Below are 15,805 nucleotides of genomic sequence, written 5' to 3' on the forward strand. Positions count from 1 at the left end.
AGCTCCGTGAGTTCCGTACCGGAGTGAGCGTAGCGGCACTTGTGAATGGCGCCGGAGCGAAAGAGTCTGGATAGAGGCGCACGACGAGAGCTGGGTGGAGCGTACCAAGAGCAGGTGTTTCCTCCATGTAGACCACAGGGCGTTTTCGTTATCTTCATCTCCGACACCGTCACCGCCGTCCTGACTATCCTCATGTATGACTCTCTATTTTCAGACTTTCTTTCTTATTGCCAGAAGAGGTCAGTGTTTTGTGATGAAAAGCTATTTTCGATCAGAAACACCCCTATTTTGTTGATCATCATTCCCTCTGACCTGTCTATATATGACAGCTTGAAAGCCAGAGAATACATATTTGTATTAAATCATTCTCATATTCAGATTTTTTTTTTTCTGGGATTAAAGAAATGTCAGTCACATTTTCATCAACACGACCGAGAGGAAAAGGAGAAGTGACCCAGCAGACCATACAGAAGGTAAATGTGTTGATCTTGGGGGCGATTAAAAGCTTTATATATTATATATATATATATATTATAGATGCTGTTTTTAATTGGTATTTATTGGTGTGAAAGGGGAGAAGTGATTGGCAGCTGATCTAAACAAGAGCAAGGATTTGTGTTTATACCTTATACTTAAACCTTAACATAATTACTAAACCTAATTCATCTTTCAAGACTGCTTTCCATCGTTTTTTTTTTTTATATAAACATGATATAAATGTTTTATATATATTATAATAAGGAAAAGAATTGTGCTTTTTCACGTGTGTGTGTATATATATATATATATATATATATATATATATATATATATATATATATATATATATATATAACCTTATAATAATGTAATACTAATGACCATGGGGTATAGTAACCTATGGAGTTGGTGAATGCACACACACACACACACACACACACACACACACACACACACACACAGTGTGTGTTGGTCTCTCTGCACACCTTTGTTTGCCCTAAAAGGTGATGGATGTGCTGCTGTCATTTCAGTGTCACTTTAACAGAGGACAGGCTGTTTGTCTTCAAATGCATTACCTGTCCCTTTCTCACTCACACACACACACACTCACACACACACACACACACACACACACATTATTCCCAATCGAAGAGGTGACGTAAGGCCACAATAATGCACTTTTTATTGCGCCTTTGGCTCAGAGTAAACATTTAAGCTAAACTGAAATGTACAGTCATTGAACCAGGACATGTTTAGAGTCTTTACTTCGACCCTGGAGCCATGAGGAGACCATTCTGTGCAGCTGAGGAGGTTTCAACATGAACAGCCTAAAGAAGTCACTGAGCAAAACTAAGGATGATTATGGACTGTAATATCAACACTCTAATACAGTGTTTCAGGACCACAGTTGCATGAACAGTTCCACGTTTAAGGGCCTATCGCAGAACAGAACACCTCCACAATGGTGGCATTATAACGAATGGACATTCAGTGATAAGGATGAGTTTGTGGACATCTGACCATAAGATTAGTATATGGTATGATATTATTGAACATCATTAAACCAATTCCACATTTCCTCTTCATTTGCTGTTATATTTGATATAGATATTTGCTTATTCAGAAACAAGGGACTTAGTAAAGTCAGGTAGTGATGTAGGAGAGATGAGGAGGTTTGGGGTACAGTTTCTACATTCATCCCGAAGGTGTATATTAGGGTTGGAGCTGTATAGCAGGAGATCTTCCACTCCAACCAGTGCATCCTCATGGAGCTGGCTTTGTGCACAGAGGCATCGTCATGCTGGAACAGGTTTGGGTCTAATAGTTCAAGTGAATGGGAAATTTAATGACATTTTATACAGTTGTGTGCCTCCAAGTTTTGTGGTAACAGTTTGAGGAAGAACCACATACAGTTGAAATCAGTCTGATGTCCCAGTACTTTTATCCATAAAGTGTATAATTGCCAAACAGAATCTGGTTGAACAAAATACTGATGAAATATTGTAAATCACTCTAAAACTAGCCGTTGTGTGTATCTTTGTGTCTAGATGCTGGATGAAAATCACTATTTGATCCAGTGTATTATGGACTATCAGAGCAAAGGGAAGACTGCAGAGTGCACACAGTGAGTATTTCGATGTATTTTTTTCTCTCTGGCTTTCACATTTGAAGTCACAACCTTATGGTCATGAGTTAGGGTGGTAACAGTACACAATTTGCACCGAACCCTTTCTGTACAGTGCACATGTGTACCACAGGCAGGCCTTGATTTATACTGGAAAGATGATTGGTACATTTGTACATTTTGTACGGTTCCCGATATGGATTCTTTTTTCATATTCAAGAATTTCTTTCGAAAGGAGAAAATCCTGACAAATTCAAGACTTTTTTTGTAGTATGCTGAAATAAGTAGAACAGTAGAACATAACATCAGAGAATTTTATATTCACTGTAAAACACACACAATAAATTTAAACAATTGAATTCAATTGTTCCATTTATTACATTTTATCGAATCATTTTTATTTGTGCTAATTTATTCGATTGGTTAATTCAATTAATTTGATTTATTCTATTTTTTTTTATATCTACTTTATTTTTTAAATACTTTTTTATTTAAAATTGTTTTAAAAATGTAACATTTTGACGAATGTTAATATAAAAAACAATCATCTCTGAATTGCTGCCAATTCATTTCCCATTAAACTAAAATAACGACTTGCTAAAGTCCGAAAAGCAGCAACTGATCAACATCGTCTACATTCTCCTTATCCGAACTTCTTACTTTTCAGTACACTGTGGGCGGAGCTAAACATTGTTTATGCTGAAATTAACTTATTAAACGTATTGAATGGAACCTGCTGTACTTCCTGTACAATATCTGAAGTTATACATAATAAAGTGTAATAGGTATAGTTGTGACATTTTATTATTATTATTATTATTATTATTATTATTATTATTATTGTGTTTAGGTATCAGCAGATTTTACACAGAAACCTGGTTTACTTGGCCACAATTGCAGACTCCAACCAAAACATGCAGTCGCTTTTACCTGCGGTAAACATCTCTTTTTCTTCATTCCTTCTTTCCCTCCCTTCCTTCCTTTTCTCCCATACGTTTATTTTCATTCTGCATTTCTTTCTTTCTACCTTCATTACTGTCTACCTTTAATACCTTCCTCTTCTTTCCTTCCTTCCTTTCTTTCTTTCTTTCTTTCTTCCTTACTTCCTTTTTCCTTCCCTTTTTGCCATTTTCATTCTATATAAGTTCCTTTCTTTATTCCTTTTTCTTTTTACCCTTCCTCCTTCCTTAGTTCCTTCCTTCCTTGCCTCCTTCCTTATTTCATTTCCTCCCCACTTCTTTACTCTGTTTTTCATATATTTCTTATTTCCTTTATATATTTACCCAATATCTGTAAAATAAGTAATAAAAAATTAAAAAAAATGTAAAACTCTCTCTCCCTCCTCTCTCTCTCTCTCTCTCTCTCTCTCAGCCACCGAACCCCGGGATGAGTATGGGTGGAAGTGGGATGGGAGGGAGCAGTGCAGGAGGATCGCTACACTCTCAGAGTAATCTAAATGACAGTGTGACTCCTTCCTCACTAATGCAGAGTCAGATAAGTAACGGTGAGTCTCTCTCTCTCTCTCTCTCTCTCTCTCTCTCTCTCTCTCTCCCTTCCCCTGCACACGGCCGTCTCCCTGCACTTCCTGTCTCACTGCCAGTGCTTTCTGTTTGTGCTCTGCTTGTTTTCTACACCAATTTTTTATTTGAAGTGTATAAAGCTTCATGGTGTGTCCTCGTAAAGCTGAAAGAGCTTCAACCCATCTGCACATTTAATGCCACATTATTTAGAATAGTTTAATATATAATTTAATAGTGTAATATATTAAATATATATTAGTGTATACATATATATATATATATATATATATATATATATATATATATATATATATATATATAGTGCAACATTTGTTATTTGTTCTGACTCAGATCTCAAAAACATATATTTCATGTGGTTATTAAATAAAAATACTGTTTATTTAACAATGATCGGTGGATTTACCTGTGCTGGGCTCGGTGGATGATCGGTGGATTTACCGGGGCTTGAACCTTCAACCTTCCGATCAGTAACCTAGAGCTTTAACCACTGAGCTGCCACATTCTTGTTTTGAGAGAGTTTTGAATGCATATTTCTGTTTATGCTTGCAACATTTTTCCTTCCTTTCCTGTTACGATCTTCTTTCATTCTTCCCTGTCCCAATTCTATCTGTTCTTCCTATTCCTTTGAGCTTCATTCCTTCCTTCCTGATCAATAAAAAGGTTTTTTTTTTGCTGATGAACTGAACGTGTGTGTGCCTCATGCTGTTGATCCCGGCTGCACATTTGACTGTGAGTGTGTGTTATCAGGCTCGAGTCACACCCCCATACAGCAGCAGCAGCAACAACAACATTCTGGCCCTTCCACGTTGTCCATGAGCTGCGGGTCGAGCTTCGCTCACTCAATGCCCCTGTCCTCATCGTCACAGGGCACGGCACTGTACCCGCCCTCCCGCACCAACATCAACTTACAGAACAGCCAAGGTGAGCCCATAGAGCGCTCGCCCTGTCCATCACAACTCAACCGAACACACGCTTGAATGCGAGAGGGACAAATGGAGAGGGAATAAATGTAGAATCAGATACTTGAATTAATTCATGTGCCATGTTCTAGCGTTCTGATCATCTTTAGTCTACACATCAGAACACAGAAACGTGAGTCCCTGCTGTCAAAGTCAAAGCTGTACCTTAAAGCTTTCTGAACTGGTAATATCTTTAGGTGTGTTGAATTTATGTTTTCCGGTTTCTCAAAAATAGGACAAGATTTATATAAACCCAATTTGCCCCCCCCACAAAAATAAAAAGTTGGGACACACATATTTTATTCACTGTAGTACATAGAAAACATCAAATGTTTGAACTGAGGAAATGTACCATTTTCTGGAAAAAAAAACATGTATCAGAAATGTTGAAACGTGGCAACAAAAGTCTGGAAAAAGTAAAGGTTATTAAAATTAAACAGTTGGAGAAGCAATTTTTTAACTACTGAGGTAAATTGACGACAGGTAAGTAAGATGATTAGGTATAAATAGTGTATCTTAGAGAGGGTAATTCTCTAAAAAAAATAAAGATGGGCTTCAACAATTTTCTATTTGAAAGACTGTGTCTAAAAAGACACATAATGTTCTCAACATCAAATTGCGTAACAGTTGACTATCTCATCATGTATAGTAAATATATTTCATCCGAATAATCCAGAGAAATCTCGGCGCACAAGAGAATCAATATCGGACGCCGTGATCTTTAGGCCTTCAGGCGGCGCTGTGATGAAAACAGTCATAATTCTGTGATGGAAGTCAGTGCATGGGCTCCATAACAGCTCCAGAAATCATTGTTTGTGAACCCAGATTTTGATCCACAAATGCAGGTTCAATTTCTATCATGCAAAGAAGAAGGCACACGTGAACATGATCTAGAAACGGCATTCTCTTTGGGACAAAACTCTTTTAAAATGTACAGCGTTAAAGTGGATGGATTTTTGGATCATGTTCACGTGTGCCTTGTTTTTTGCATGATGAATATTTAACCTGTGGAAAACACGGCAAACTGTGTTCACTGCTACAGTATGACGTGATAAAAGGAAATCACTTGATACAGGCTGTTTCTAGCATATTTACAGTAGTACATGTAGCTATAAATTAATGTTTTAATCGTGCATTAGCTTCACTAATACTAATGTACAATAGAATTGATCTATTGTCTATCTAATTTGTTTAGCCATAAGCAAAAGATCCAGCTAATCTAGCAAGCTAGCTAAGCTAGTTTCAGCAGGTGAACATACACTTGCAAGTGAAAGTTAGCTTAGCAAATAAATGTTAACTGGCAAATTAAAGCGAAATTTCAAGATGAAAGAAAACTAGCAAGTGAAAGCTAAAATAAATTGCAATGATAAACCCCCGAGCAAAAGCTAACTAAGCAAACTTAGCTACCTTGCTGACTGTAACAATAAATGCATGCAACATCAAACTGATTCTCATCGTTAATACCGCCGCTTTGATCTGACACAGGAATCTCAATTTGCTTTGGTAGATCAGGCCAAGCTGACTAGGCCAAGTCAAAGTTCAACTGCTCTCTGTCTGAGAGTTTTGCTAAATCTCTGATTTTCCTTGATGTTTAATATAGCAGGGTGTCCAAAATACATATTTTACGTTATATTAGGCTTCCAAAGTTCCTGTGCTTGAATAAGAGGCAGAAGACCATCAAACACACTCAGTTCATCATGGTGATTATTTACCCTCCTCCTGACTTTTTGACCCCTTTTTTTAACAAGTGTAATCAGCATTTTCTCTCCATGCAAGCACTTACCCAAGCCTGGCTTCTGATTTTTATTTCACACTTCATTTCTCCGTACAAGTTTCTCCTTAAACGTTCTTACCCATTGTTTTTTTTTTCCTCTGGCTGTCTCCGATGTTTCTTCTGAACCTCCATGATGTTTTTTTTTTTTTTTGCGTCAGATTTTATTTAGATATGATCAGTGTTATGCTAATGTGTGATTCTCCTCAGTCTCTATGATGCATCAGCAAGGTTCAGGACCCCATTACTCCTCATCTGGAGGTCAGCACTATCAGGGGCAGCAGACCATGGGCATGATGGGACAAAGCAATCAGGGCAACAGTATGGTCTCACAAAGGCCTGTCGGAAGCTATCGTCCTGCTCAGCAAGGTGAGTTTGGTGTCATTTCTGTGTGTCATGGTGGAAAATTCTTTGCTTAATAAACATTTCATTTTACCTCCGATAGCCAGAGGTGGCAAAAGTACACACACCTTTTACTCAAGTAGAAGTGCAGATACTCATGTTTTAAAAGACTCTAAAAGTTGAAGTTGCGCAAGTTAAAGTAAAGATGTTTGGGCTCTGGCATGTACAGTACAGACCAAAAGTTTGGACACACCTTCTCATTCAAAGAGTTTTCTTTATTTTCATGACTATGAAAATTGTAGAGTCACACTGAAGGCATCAAAACTATGAATTAACACATGTGGAATTATATACATAACAAAAAAGTGTGAAACAACTGAAAATATGTCATATTGTAGGTTCTTCAAAGTAGCCACCTTTTGCTTAGATTACTGCTTTGCACACTCTTGGCATTCTCTTGATGCCTACTTTGAAGAACCTACAATATTACATATTTTCAGTTCAGTTTTTTGTTATGTATATAATTCCACATGTGTTAATTCATAGTTTTGATGCCTTCAGTGTGACTCTACAATTTTCATCGTCATGAAAATAAAGAAAACTCTTTGAATGAGAAGGTGTGTCCAAACTTTTGGTCTGTACTGTATATATATATATATATATATATATATATATATATATATATATATATAGATATATATATTATATATATAAACTTTTGGTCTGTACTGTACTTCAGTGAAAAGCAGTCATTATTACTACCTGTTTTAGTGTCACACTGGTAATTGAAGCTCACGTCATGTTAATATTAATATTAATATGACTAAAGACAAAAGAATTTCAAATGTTGTTACTTAATGAATGTATCCGGTCTTAACATCCACCATATAGAACACAAGCAGAGAAAAGATGATGATGATCAGGTAATCAGGAATGTCTCTGTTTTCAGTCATGTTTACATCACTGACTCCCTCTGTCTCATCCATGTTAACCCCTTACTTCTTGTTGCCCTCTGCTAGTCCACATCTGTGATGTGTGACAGACAGGAAATGATACACCAGTGGATTAAAAAAGATTGTTTGGACAGTCAATAGAACGATTATATAATCTGGAAGACTAAAAACTGGTCCTAATATGTAAAAATGCATAGAACTTGCATTCTAGATATTGTCTAGGGAAGAAATGTGGACACTGGACCTAATATAACAATCTGAATACTAATGGATTTAATTAATATAAATTGAAATTGAAATCATAAAATGAAAAATGCAACAAAGAAGACCCGGGACTGCTGAACAGCTAAAATCCTGTATCAGATACAAATGGGAAAGCATGCTTCTTCTAAAACTTTAGAAACTGCTTTTCTTAGTTCCAAGATGTATATACAGTAGACTTGTGTTAAAAGAAAAGGGGATTCTACACAGTGGTAAACATCGCCCTGTCCTAACTTTTTTTGTGGGCATGAAATTTATAATTAACTTTTTTTTAATGAAAATAGTTCATTTTCTTAGTTTAAACATTTAATATGTTCTACTGTGGTATAAGTTTTGCCATTTTGTTTTTATTTACAATTAAAGATTTTCCCAACTTTTTTGGAATTTGTGTTGTTTAGTGGTAGTCTGAGACTAAAAAAATCTGTCTCTCTATGGTATTTTGATTATTTTCCAAGTTAATACAATTAAAATGTGATTGAACTTAGAACTTATTAGATCTTAGAAATGTACATATTGATCATATGATCTACCTTATTGCTATTTGCACTTTTGGTTAGATGCTAACTGCATTTCAATGGATCTTATTGTCATCTAATTTGCTGAAATGTAGCAAAAAATAATGTAGAATCTTTTTAGCTGAAATGACAAACAATCCCAGATATTTAATGTGGTCTTAGACTTCTGGACCCCATTGTAAATCAGTTCTTAGTTCTTTGTTATAATGTAGTCTTAGATGATAGGTCTTCATTCGGGAAATCCAAAAAGCAGTGGGAAATCTTCTGTGAGATTCGGGAGGTGGATGAGAACACTGGAGGCGTCGTCTTTTCTGTTTTTGGTTTGATTTATTGCGCTTGGAGTTCTAATAAGGTTTTTCTTAATAAAATTATTTCCGTCTAGAGATTTGCAAAAAGGGAATAGTAATATCTGGAGTTTCTGCACACTAGAACTAAAACAATCCTTTTCCCTTTTCAGCAATGTCTAAATTTCATTTGCATCCTTTTTTCCTACACCTACGCATGCTAATTCAATTTTATGCCATTTTCTATAGATTTTATGCCATTTTTTCTCCCTAATCTCATTATTCACCTTTACATGAATCTTCCCCATAGTGAGAGCCTTGTATACATGTACATTATTATCAATAATCTATAAATTGTATGTTTAGATACATCCAATAATTCGATTAAATCTCTGCAGAAAGATATAGGAGGCATTCCAAACAATACAGACTCCCTCAACACGAGCCTATCATCGCCTTATAGCATATTCTCCAATGAGAATATGCCCTTGATTTTTATGCCCTTGAAACCACGTATTCACCGCTCGACAGAGAAGAAAACGAGCCTTTTGATCAGATCAGATCTGATTAACCCGACTGTGGTGTCACCCTGTGTTTCAGGATCGCAGTACATGGGTCAGGAGGAGTTCTACGGAGAGCAGTATGGACACACTCCGAGCTCCAGCGAGCCTGTAAACCAGCAGTATTACCCAGACGGTAATCACACGAACCCCCACATGGTTATCCGCCCCCTAAAATATCTACCATACCTTCTACCCCTGCCTTTTTCCTATCTTTTTTCTTTTTTATCTTTTTTTTATAACTGCTCACACTTATTTGCAGTTCATTACCGTCATTTCTTTCATATTTTATATGTATTCAGTTTGTATATTAAATATCCCAGACAGTATCTTTTTTAATTGCAAATGCCTTTGGTGTGTGAAAATTTCAGATGTTTTACTTTGACCTCACCTTGTAATTGTATTACCTTGGTTTTAATTGATTTTTCTCGAATGGTTAGTGATCAACTGTACATTGTCGTATTTGCTTAAGTTTAATCTGCCCAAAGCGCAAGAATATATTGCTTTACTAATGTAATAAAAGCATAATAATATTTATATTTTAACATAATATCAAATTATATTATATCATAATATTATAATGATATTCTGTAAGCTAGATTGCTACTCCAGCGATCCTTTTGCCACACTGTATGTCAGCTAGAAGTCTGGCTTTTGTAAGTTTGTCAGAAAACTAGGTCATGTTAGGCGAATTTTATTATTATTTTAAATTTCAAAACTACAATAATACAATTATTTATAGGCGCCTTGCATGACACTCAAGGACACCTTACATACAATAAAAAACTAACAGGATGAGGACATTGATCCGAGATGTATCTGATTTTTTCACAGCAAGCTAGGAATTGTTAGCCTGCTAAAAAACAAAAGCTAAAAATTGCTTTGATGTATTTTAAAATTTCAAAATTTGACTGATCATCTTAAATTAAAGCTCTATTGTTGGTGACTGGTGACCGAGAACTAATAAAATTAGGATAAGCTAGTGTTATGTGCAAACACAAACACTACTTAAATATATATACAGTATCTCACAAAATTGAGTGCACCCCTCACATTTCAGCAACCATTTTATTATCTCTTCTCAAGGGACAATACTATAGAAATGAAACTTTGATTAATTTTATAGTCATTTTGTAAAGCAGTACAGATTTACTGTCCTCTAAAAATAAATTAACATACAGTCATTGTTGTCAAAATAACTGGCAACAAAAGTAAGTACACCCAAAGTGAACATGTCAAAATAGTGTCCAAAGTGTGAATATTGTGTGTGAGCATTATCGTTATCCAGTACTGAATTAATCCTCCTGGGTATGGAATTCACCAGAGCTGCACAGGTTGTTGCTGGGATCCTCTTCCACTCCTCCATAATGACATCATGAATCTGCTGGATGTTACACACATGATGCTACTCCAACTTCTGCTTGAGGATCCCAACATGTGCTCAATAGGGTTCAGGTCTGGAGTCATACTTGGCCACTCAATCACCTTCACCTTCAGCTTCCTCACTAAAGCAGTTGTCATCTGTGTTGTGTTTTTGGGGTCGTTATAATGTTGGAAAACTACCGGCCCAGTTTCTGAAGGGTGGGCATCATGTTCTGCTTCAGAATGTCACAGTACATTTTGGAATGCATGTTTCTCAATGAACCGCAGCTCCACAGTACAAGCAGCACTCATGCAGCCCCAGACCATGATGCTACCACCACCATGCTGGACACAATCTCCTCACCAGGGCGTCACCACACATGCTGGACACCATCTAAGTTCTGCATCCTCTAAAAGCAACTGGCGGCACTCATGCGTCTGCTTTTAATTGGGTCATTGGATCGCATCTCAAATCAAATCAAATCAAATCAAATTTCATCTCTATTGCAAGTTTGGTAAATACCTGCATATAATTATGTCTTTTTTCCTCTATAGGCCACGGTGAATACTCATATCAGCAGTCCACGTATGGAGAGCAGAGTTATGAGAGATCTTTCGAAGATTCAACACAACACTATTATGAAGGCGGTGAGCTGAAAAACTGGACACACATCGTGACACTTTACATGAATGTTGCAAATATTATATATTAGTTTTGGTGTTGTAGGAAACCCTCAGTATAGCCAACAGCAGTCACAATATCAACAGAGCTCCGGTCAGCAGCAGACATTCAACCAACAGCAGTACCAATCACAGCCAGGATACAGCAGCCAAGGGCAGGGTTATGGTAAGAACACAAACACACACTAAGGACTAGAGACAGAATGTATCCCAGTGAGTGAATGATTTAAATTTGTGTCTCAATTTGAGATTTTTTACTTAATTCACTAGCATTTACTAGAGAATAAATCTTAGACACACTTATAAATTTTTTTTCTCAGGTCCAGGACAGGGCACTCCGTCTCAGTACTCTCAGTATCAGCAGGGGCAGAGTCAGCAGTATTCCTCATTTCGATCCACACAATCAACTCCTGGCTCTCAAACACAGAGATCTTACACTTACGAACAGGTACAGCATGCACTCGCACACATATACGGCATACTCACACACAAAATCAAGCCTGTGACACTTCAGTACAAGTACAAGTGTCAGCTGTTTCCTACCTTATCAATTGTTTGTCATGTTGATAAAAATATATTTTACTGATTCTCAACTGAATAGTTTAACCCCAAAACATCTATTCATCAGTTCATTGCATCAGTCAATCAGTTCTCTCATCTATCAAGCGTCTCTTCTTCACATTTTATTAAACCTTTTATTTTTTTTGTAAATGTGTATTGGATTGATGAACTGTGCAGACGAATGTTGAATGTCACTAATGAAGGCGGTGTTCGGCATCAGATCAACCAATCGGTTCTCTAAAACAGGTCAATTCAATTGGTGACAAATCACCGAATTACAATTTCTGAAAATGGAGGAACAACCAGGAAAATAAAACGAACACTAGTACAGTACAGTAACAGTGTGAATCCTGTTCGGTCTCTTGCAATCGATATACAGTAACGTGTACATGTCTGCTGTTGAACTTTAAAGAAATTCCATACAGAAGAACTTCAGCCTTATGCATTTTCGATTCAAACCGTAGTTTATTTTTTGTAAACAATAACAAAAGGACTTGATACTTACTTATATATATACTGTATATGTGTAATTTAAAAAATGCACAATGAAGAATACTTTGGATGTTATGTTATAACCTTTTGTTGGACTTCTGATCAAAAGGTCATGAGTTTATGTCCCACCACAACTAAGCTGCCACTGCTGGGCCCTAGAGCAGGGCCCTTAAGACTCTACTGATCATTTGTACTGAATGAGATAAGTGATGCTGGATAAGGGCGTCTGCCAATGTGCTGTAAATGTAAATGCATATGTATTGTGTCTTTGCAGGGTCAGTATGGAAACTATCAGCAGTAACACTCGACTAAGTTGACCATTGGACAAACCAATCAAAGGAACGGGATCGTGTATACTGTGTTCTTGAGCTGACCGTAGTGTCGCGCTGACCAATGAAAGGAAAAACAATTTGGTAAAATTTAGCTTCCATCTTTATATGCGGACTGAGATTGAAAAGTACTCTCATTGTCTGTCTGTTTAACAGTTTAATATCCTGGCGACTTTCTTTCACCTACCTCCTCTTCATTTTCTCACAGGGATTTAAAGCTTATATCTCTGTACAGAGATAAGGTATCTATATATCAGACAAAACAAACCAGACTTAACATTACAAATTCTACAAAACAGGTTCAACGTCTGTTTATATTAAGAGTGTATAATAATTGTGTGTTAACATTCCTAGTGTCCATCAGATGGAGTTATGTGTTATGTGTTAAAGGTGCAGGAGTTTTGCTAGTTTTGTGTACGATTAGCAACACCTCAGTATTGTATTTTTTTGGTTTTTTTACCAATTTTTCTGTAATTCTTTCTATTTTTATAGCTGTTTTTACGGTTTTAAAAAAGGTAGTTTATGAAGGTGCCCCAAACCCAACATTCTACCAAATATTTCCTCCTTCTCTATCAAACATGCAACATTCACAATTGCACGCCATCGGCCACCAAACAACAGGATTCACCACCGACATCTACCGGGCAAACGCATTAAACAAAATTCTCTATTTACCATCATTAAATGCCAGAATTCACTATTCAGCAATCATTAAACGATCATTTCTTTATCTAAACTTCAACTAAAATCTAGTGTACAGCATCTATAATTACACAAAAACATCCAATAAACGCCAGTATTCGCTACTTACCAACCGAAATCTACCACCAAACATGCTCTAAACATCAATATTCTTCATCAAACATTATTAAATACTTATATTTACCACATCAAATGCCAACATTCAGTAAAATTCTCCATCAGAAATCAATATTTTTTCTCTAACAGCATCAAAAGCAACACATTTGATGCCATGCTTCATTAAACACTGGTATTCACCATCCAACAATCACTAAACACCAACATTTAAAAAATCTATTTTACTCAACTAACAGAATCGAAAACCAACATTCTTGAACTTAAATCTAGTGTGCAGCATTTACAATCACACAAGAAGTTCCAGTAAAGACCAGTATTCTCCACTTACCACCAAGATTTCCATCCAACATTCACGGACCATCAATATTTTTAATCAGAAATCAATATTTCTCCTCTAACAGCATCATTTCATACCATTGTTCTTCATTAAACACCGGTATTGAGCAACCAACAATCACTAAACACCAACATTTTTAGTCAGAAAATCAATTTTACTCACCTAAAAGAATCAAACACCAACATTCTTGATCTTAAACCTAGTGTACAACATTTACAATCACACAAGAACTTCCAGTAAAAACCAGTATTCTCTACTTACCACCAAGATTTACCATCCGCCATTCACTGAACATCAATATCCTCGATCAGACATTATTTAATCCTGATATTCAACACTTCAAACACCATCATTCACTAAAATTCTCTATCGGGAAATCAATATTTCTCCTCTAACAGCATCAAAATCAAGACATTTCACGCCAACGTTCTTCATTAAACATTGACATTCAGCATTTCAACATATTAAACACTTACATTCTCCATCAAACACCTTTAAATTCCAATATTCACCATACAACACTCACTAAACACCAACATTTACACATCAAATTTCACCCAACAGCATAAAACGTCAACATTCACCAACGTTCTTCATCTCAAATCAAGTGTGCAACAACCACAATCACTCAAGAAGTTCCAGTAAAGACCAGTATTCTCCACTTACCACCAAGATCCTCATAATCAACACTTCAAACACCATTATTCACTAAAATTCTCCATCGGAAATCAATATTTCTCCTCTAACAGCATCAAAATCAACATCCTTCTTCTTTAAACACCGGTATTCAGCAACCAACAATCACTGAACACCACCATTTTCTGTCTAAAAATCTATTTTACTTAACTAACTGAATCAAACACCAACATACTTGAACTTAAATCTAGTGTGCAACATTTACAATCACACAAGAACTTCCAGTAAAGACCAGTATTCTCCACTTACCACCAAGATTTACCAATCAACATCTACTGAACATCAATATCCTCGATCAGACATTATTTAATCCTGATATTCAACACTTCAAACACCATCATTTACTAAAATTCTCCATCAGAAATCAATATTTCTCCTCTAACAGCTTTAAAATCAAGACATTTCATATTATCGTTCTCCATAAACACCATTTTCTATCAAAAAATCGATTTTACTTAACTAACTAAATCAAACACCAACGTTCTTGATCTCAAATCTAATGTGCAACATTTACAATCACACAAGAACTTCCAGTAAAGACCAGTATTCTCCACTTACCACCAAGATCCTCATATTCAACACTTCAAACACCATCATTCACTAAAATTCTCCATCGGAAATCAATATTTCTCCTCTAACAGCATCAAAATCAACATTTCATGCAATCCTTCTTCTTTAAACACCGGTATTCAGCAACCAACAATCACTAAACACCACCATTTTCTGTCTAAAATCTATTTTACTTAACTAACAGAATCAAACACCAACATAGTTGAACTTAAATCTAGTGTGCAACATTTACAATCACACAAGAACTTCCAGTAAAGACCAGTATTCTCCACTTACCACCAAGATTTACCAATCAGCATCTACTGAACATCAATATCCTCGATCAGACATTATTTAATCCTGATATTCAACACTTCAAACACCATCATTTACTAAAATTCTCCATCAGAAATCAATATTTCTCCTCTAACAGCTTTAAAATCAAGACATTTCATATTATCGTTCTCCATAAACACCATTTTCTATCAAAAAATCGATTTTACTTAACTAACTAAATCAAACACCAACGTTCTTGATCTCAAATCTAATGTGCAACATTTACAATCACACAAGAACTTCCAGTAAAGACCAGTATTCTCCACTTACCACCAAGATCCTCATATTCAACACTTCAAACACCATCATTCACTAAAATTCTCCATCGAAATCAATATTTCTCCTCTAACAGC

General features: G+C 36.1%; 1 protein-coding gene across 3 annotated transcripts; it reads left to right on the forward strand.

Moving 5' to 3' along the window:
* Positions 1-57: 57 nt before the first annotated feature.
* On the forward strand, positions 58-15,444 carry LOC124398683 (calcium-responsive transactivator-like). Of its 3 annotated transcripts, XM_046868932.1 has the most exons (12): positions 63-194; positions 403-473; positions 2,028-2,104; positions 2,955-3,039; positions 3,476-3,608; positions 4,393-4,566; positions 6,586-6,744; positions 9,331-9,426; positions 11,208-11,300; positions 11,380-11,499; positions 11,654-11,781; positions 12,661-15,444. In XM_046868932.1, the coding sequence occupies exons 2-12, from the start codon at positions 405-407 to the stop codon at positions 12,685-12,687; spliced, it is 1,161 nt and encodes a 386-aa protein (XP_046724888.1). In that variant the 5' UTR covers positions 63-194; positions 403-404; the 3' UTR covers positions 12,688-15,444. The 3 variants fall into 3 exon arrangements, with proteins under 3 accessions (XP_046724887.1, XP_046724890.1, XP_046724888.1); XM_046868931.1 differs by having other exon boundaries at positions 58-473; XM_046868934.1 differs by lacking the exon at positions 4,393-4,566 and having other exon boundaries at positions 60-473.
* The last annotated feature ends 361 nt before the right edge of the window (positions 15,445-15,805 follow it).

This window comes from Silurus meridionalis, chromosome 16 (assembly GCF_014805685.1).
Source record: "Silurus meridionalis isolate SWU-2019-XX chromosome 16, ASM1480568v1, whole genome shotgun sequence".
NCBI lineage: Eukaryota > Metazoa > Chordata > Actinopteri > Siluriformes > Siluridae > Silurus > Silurus meridionalis.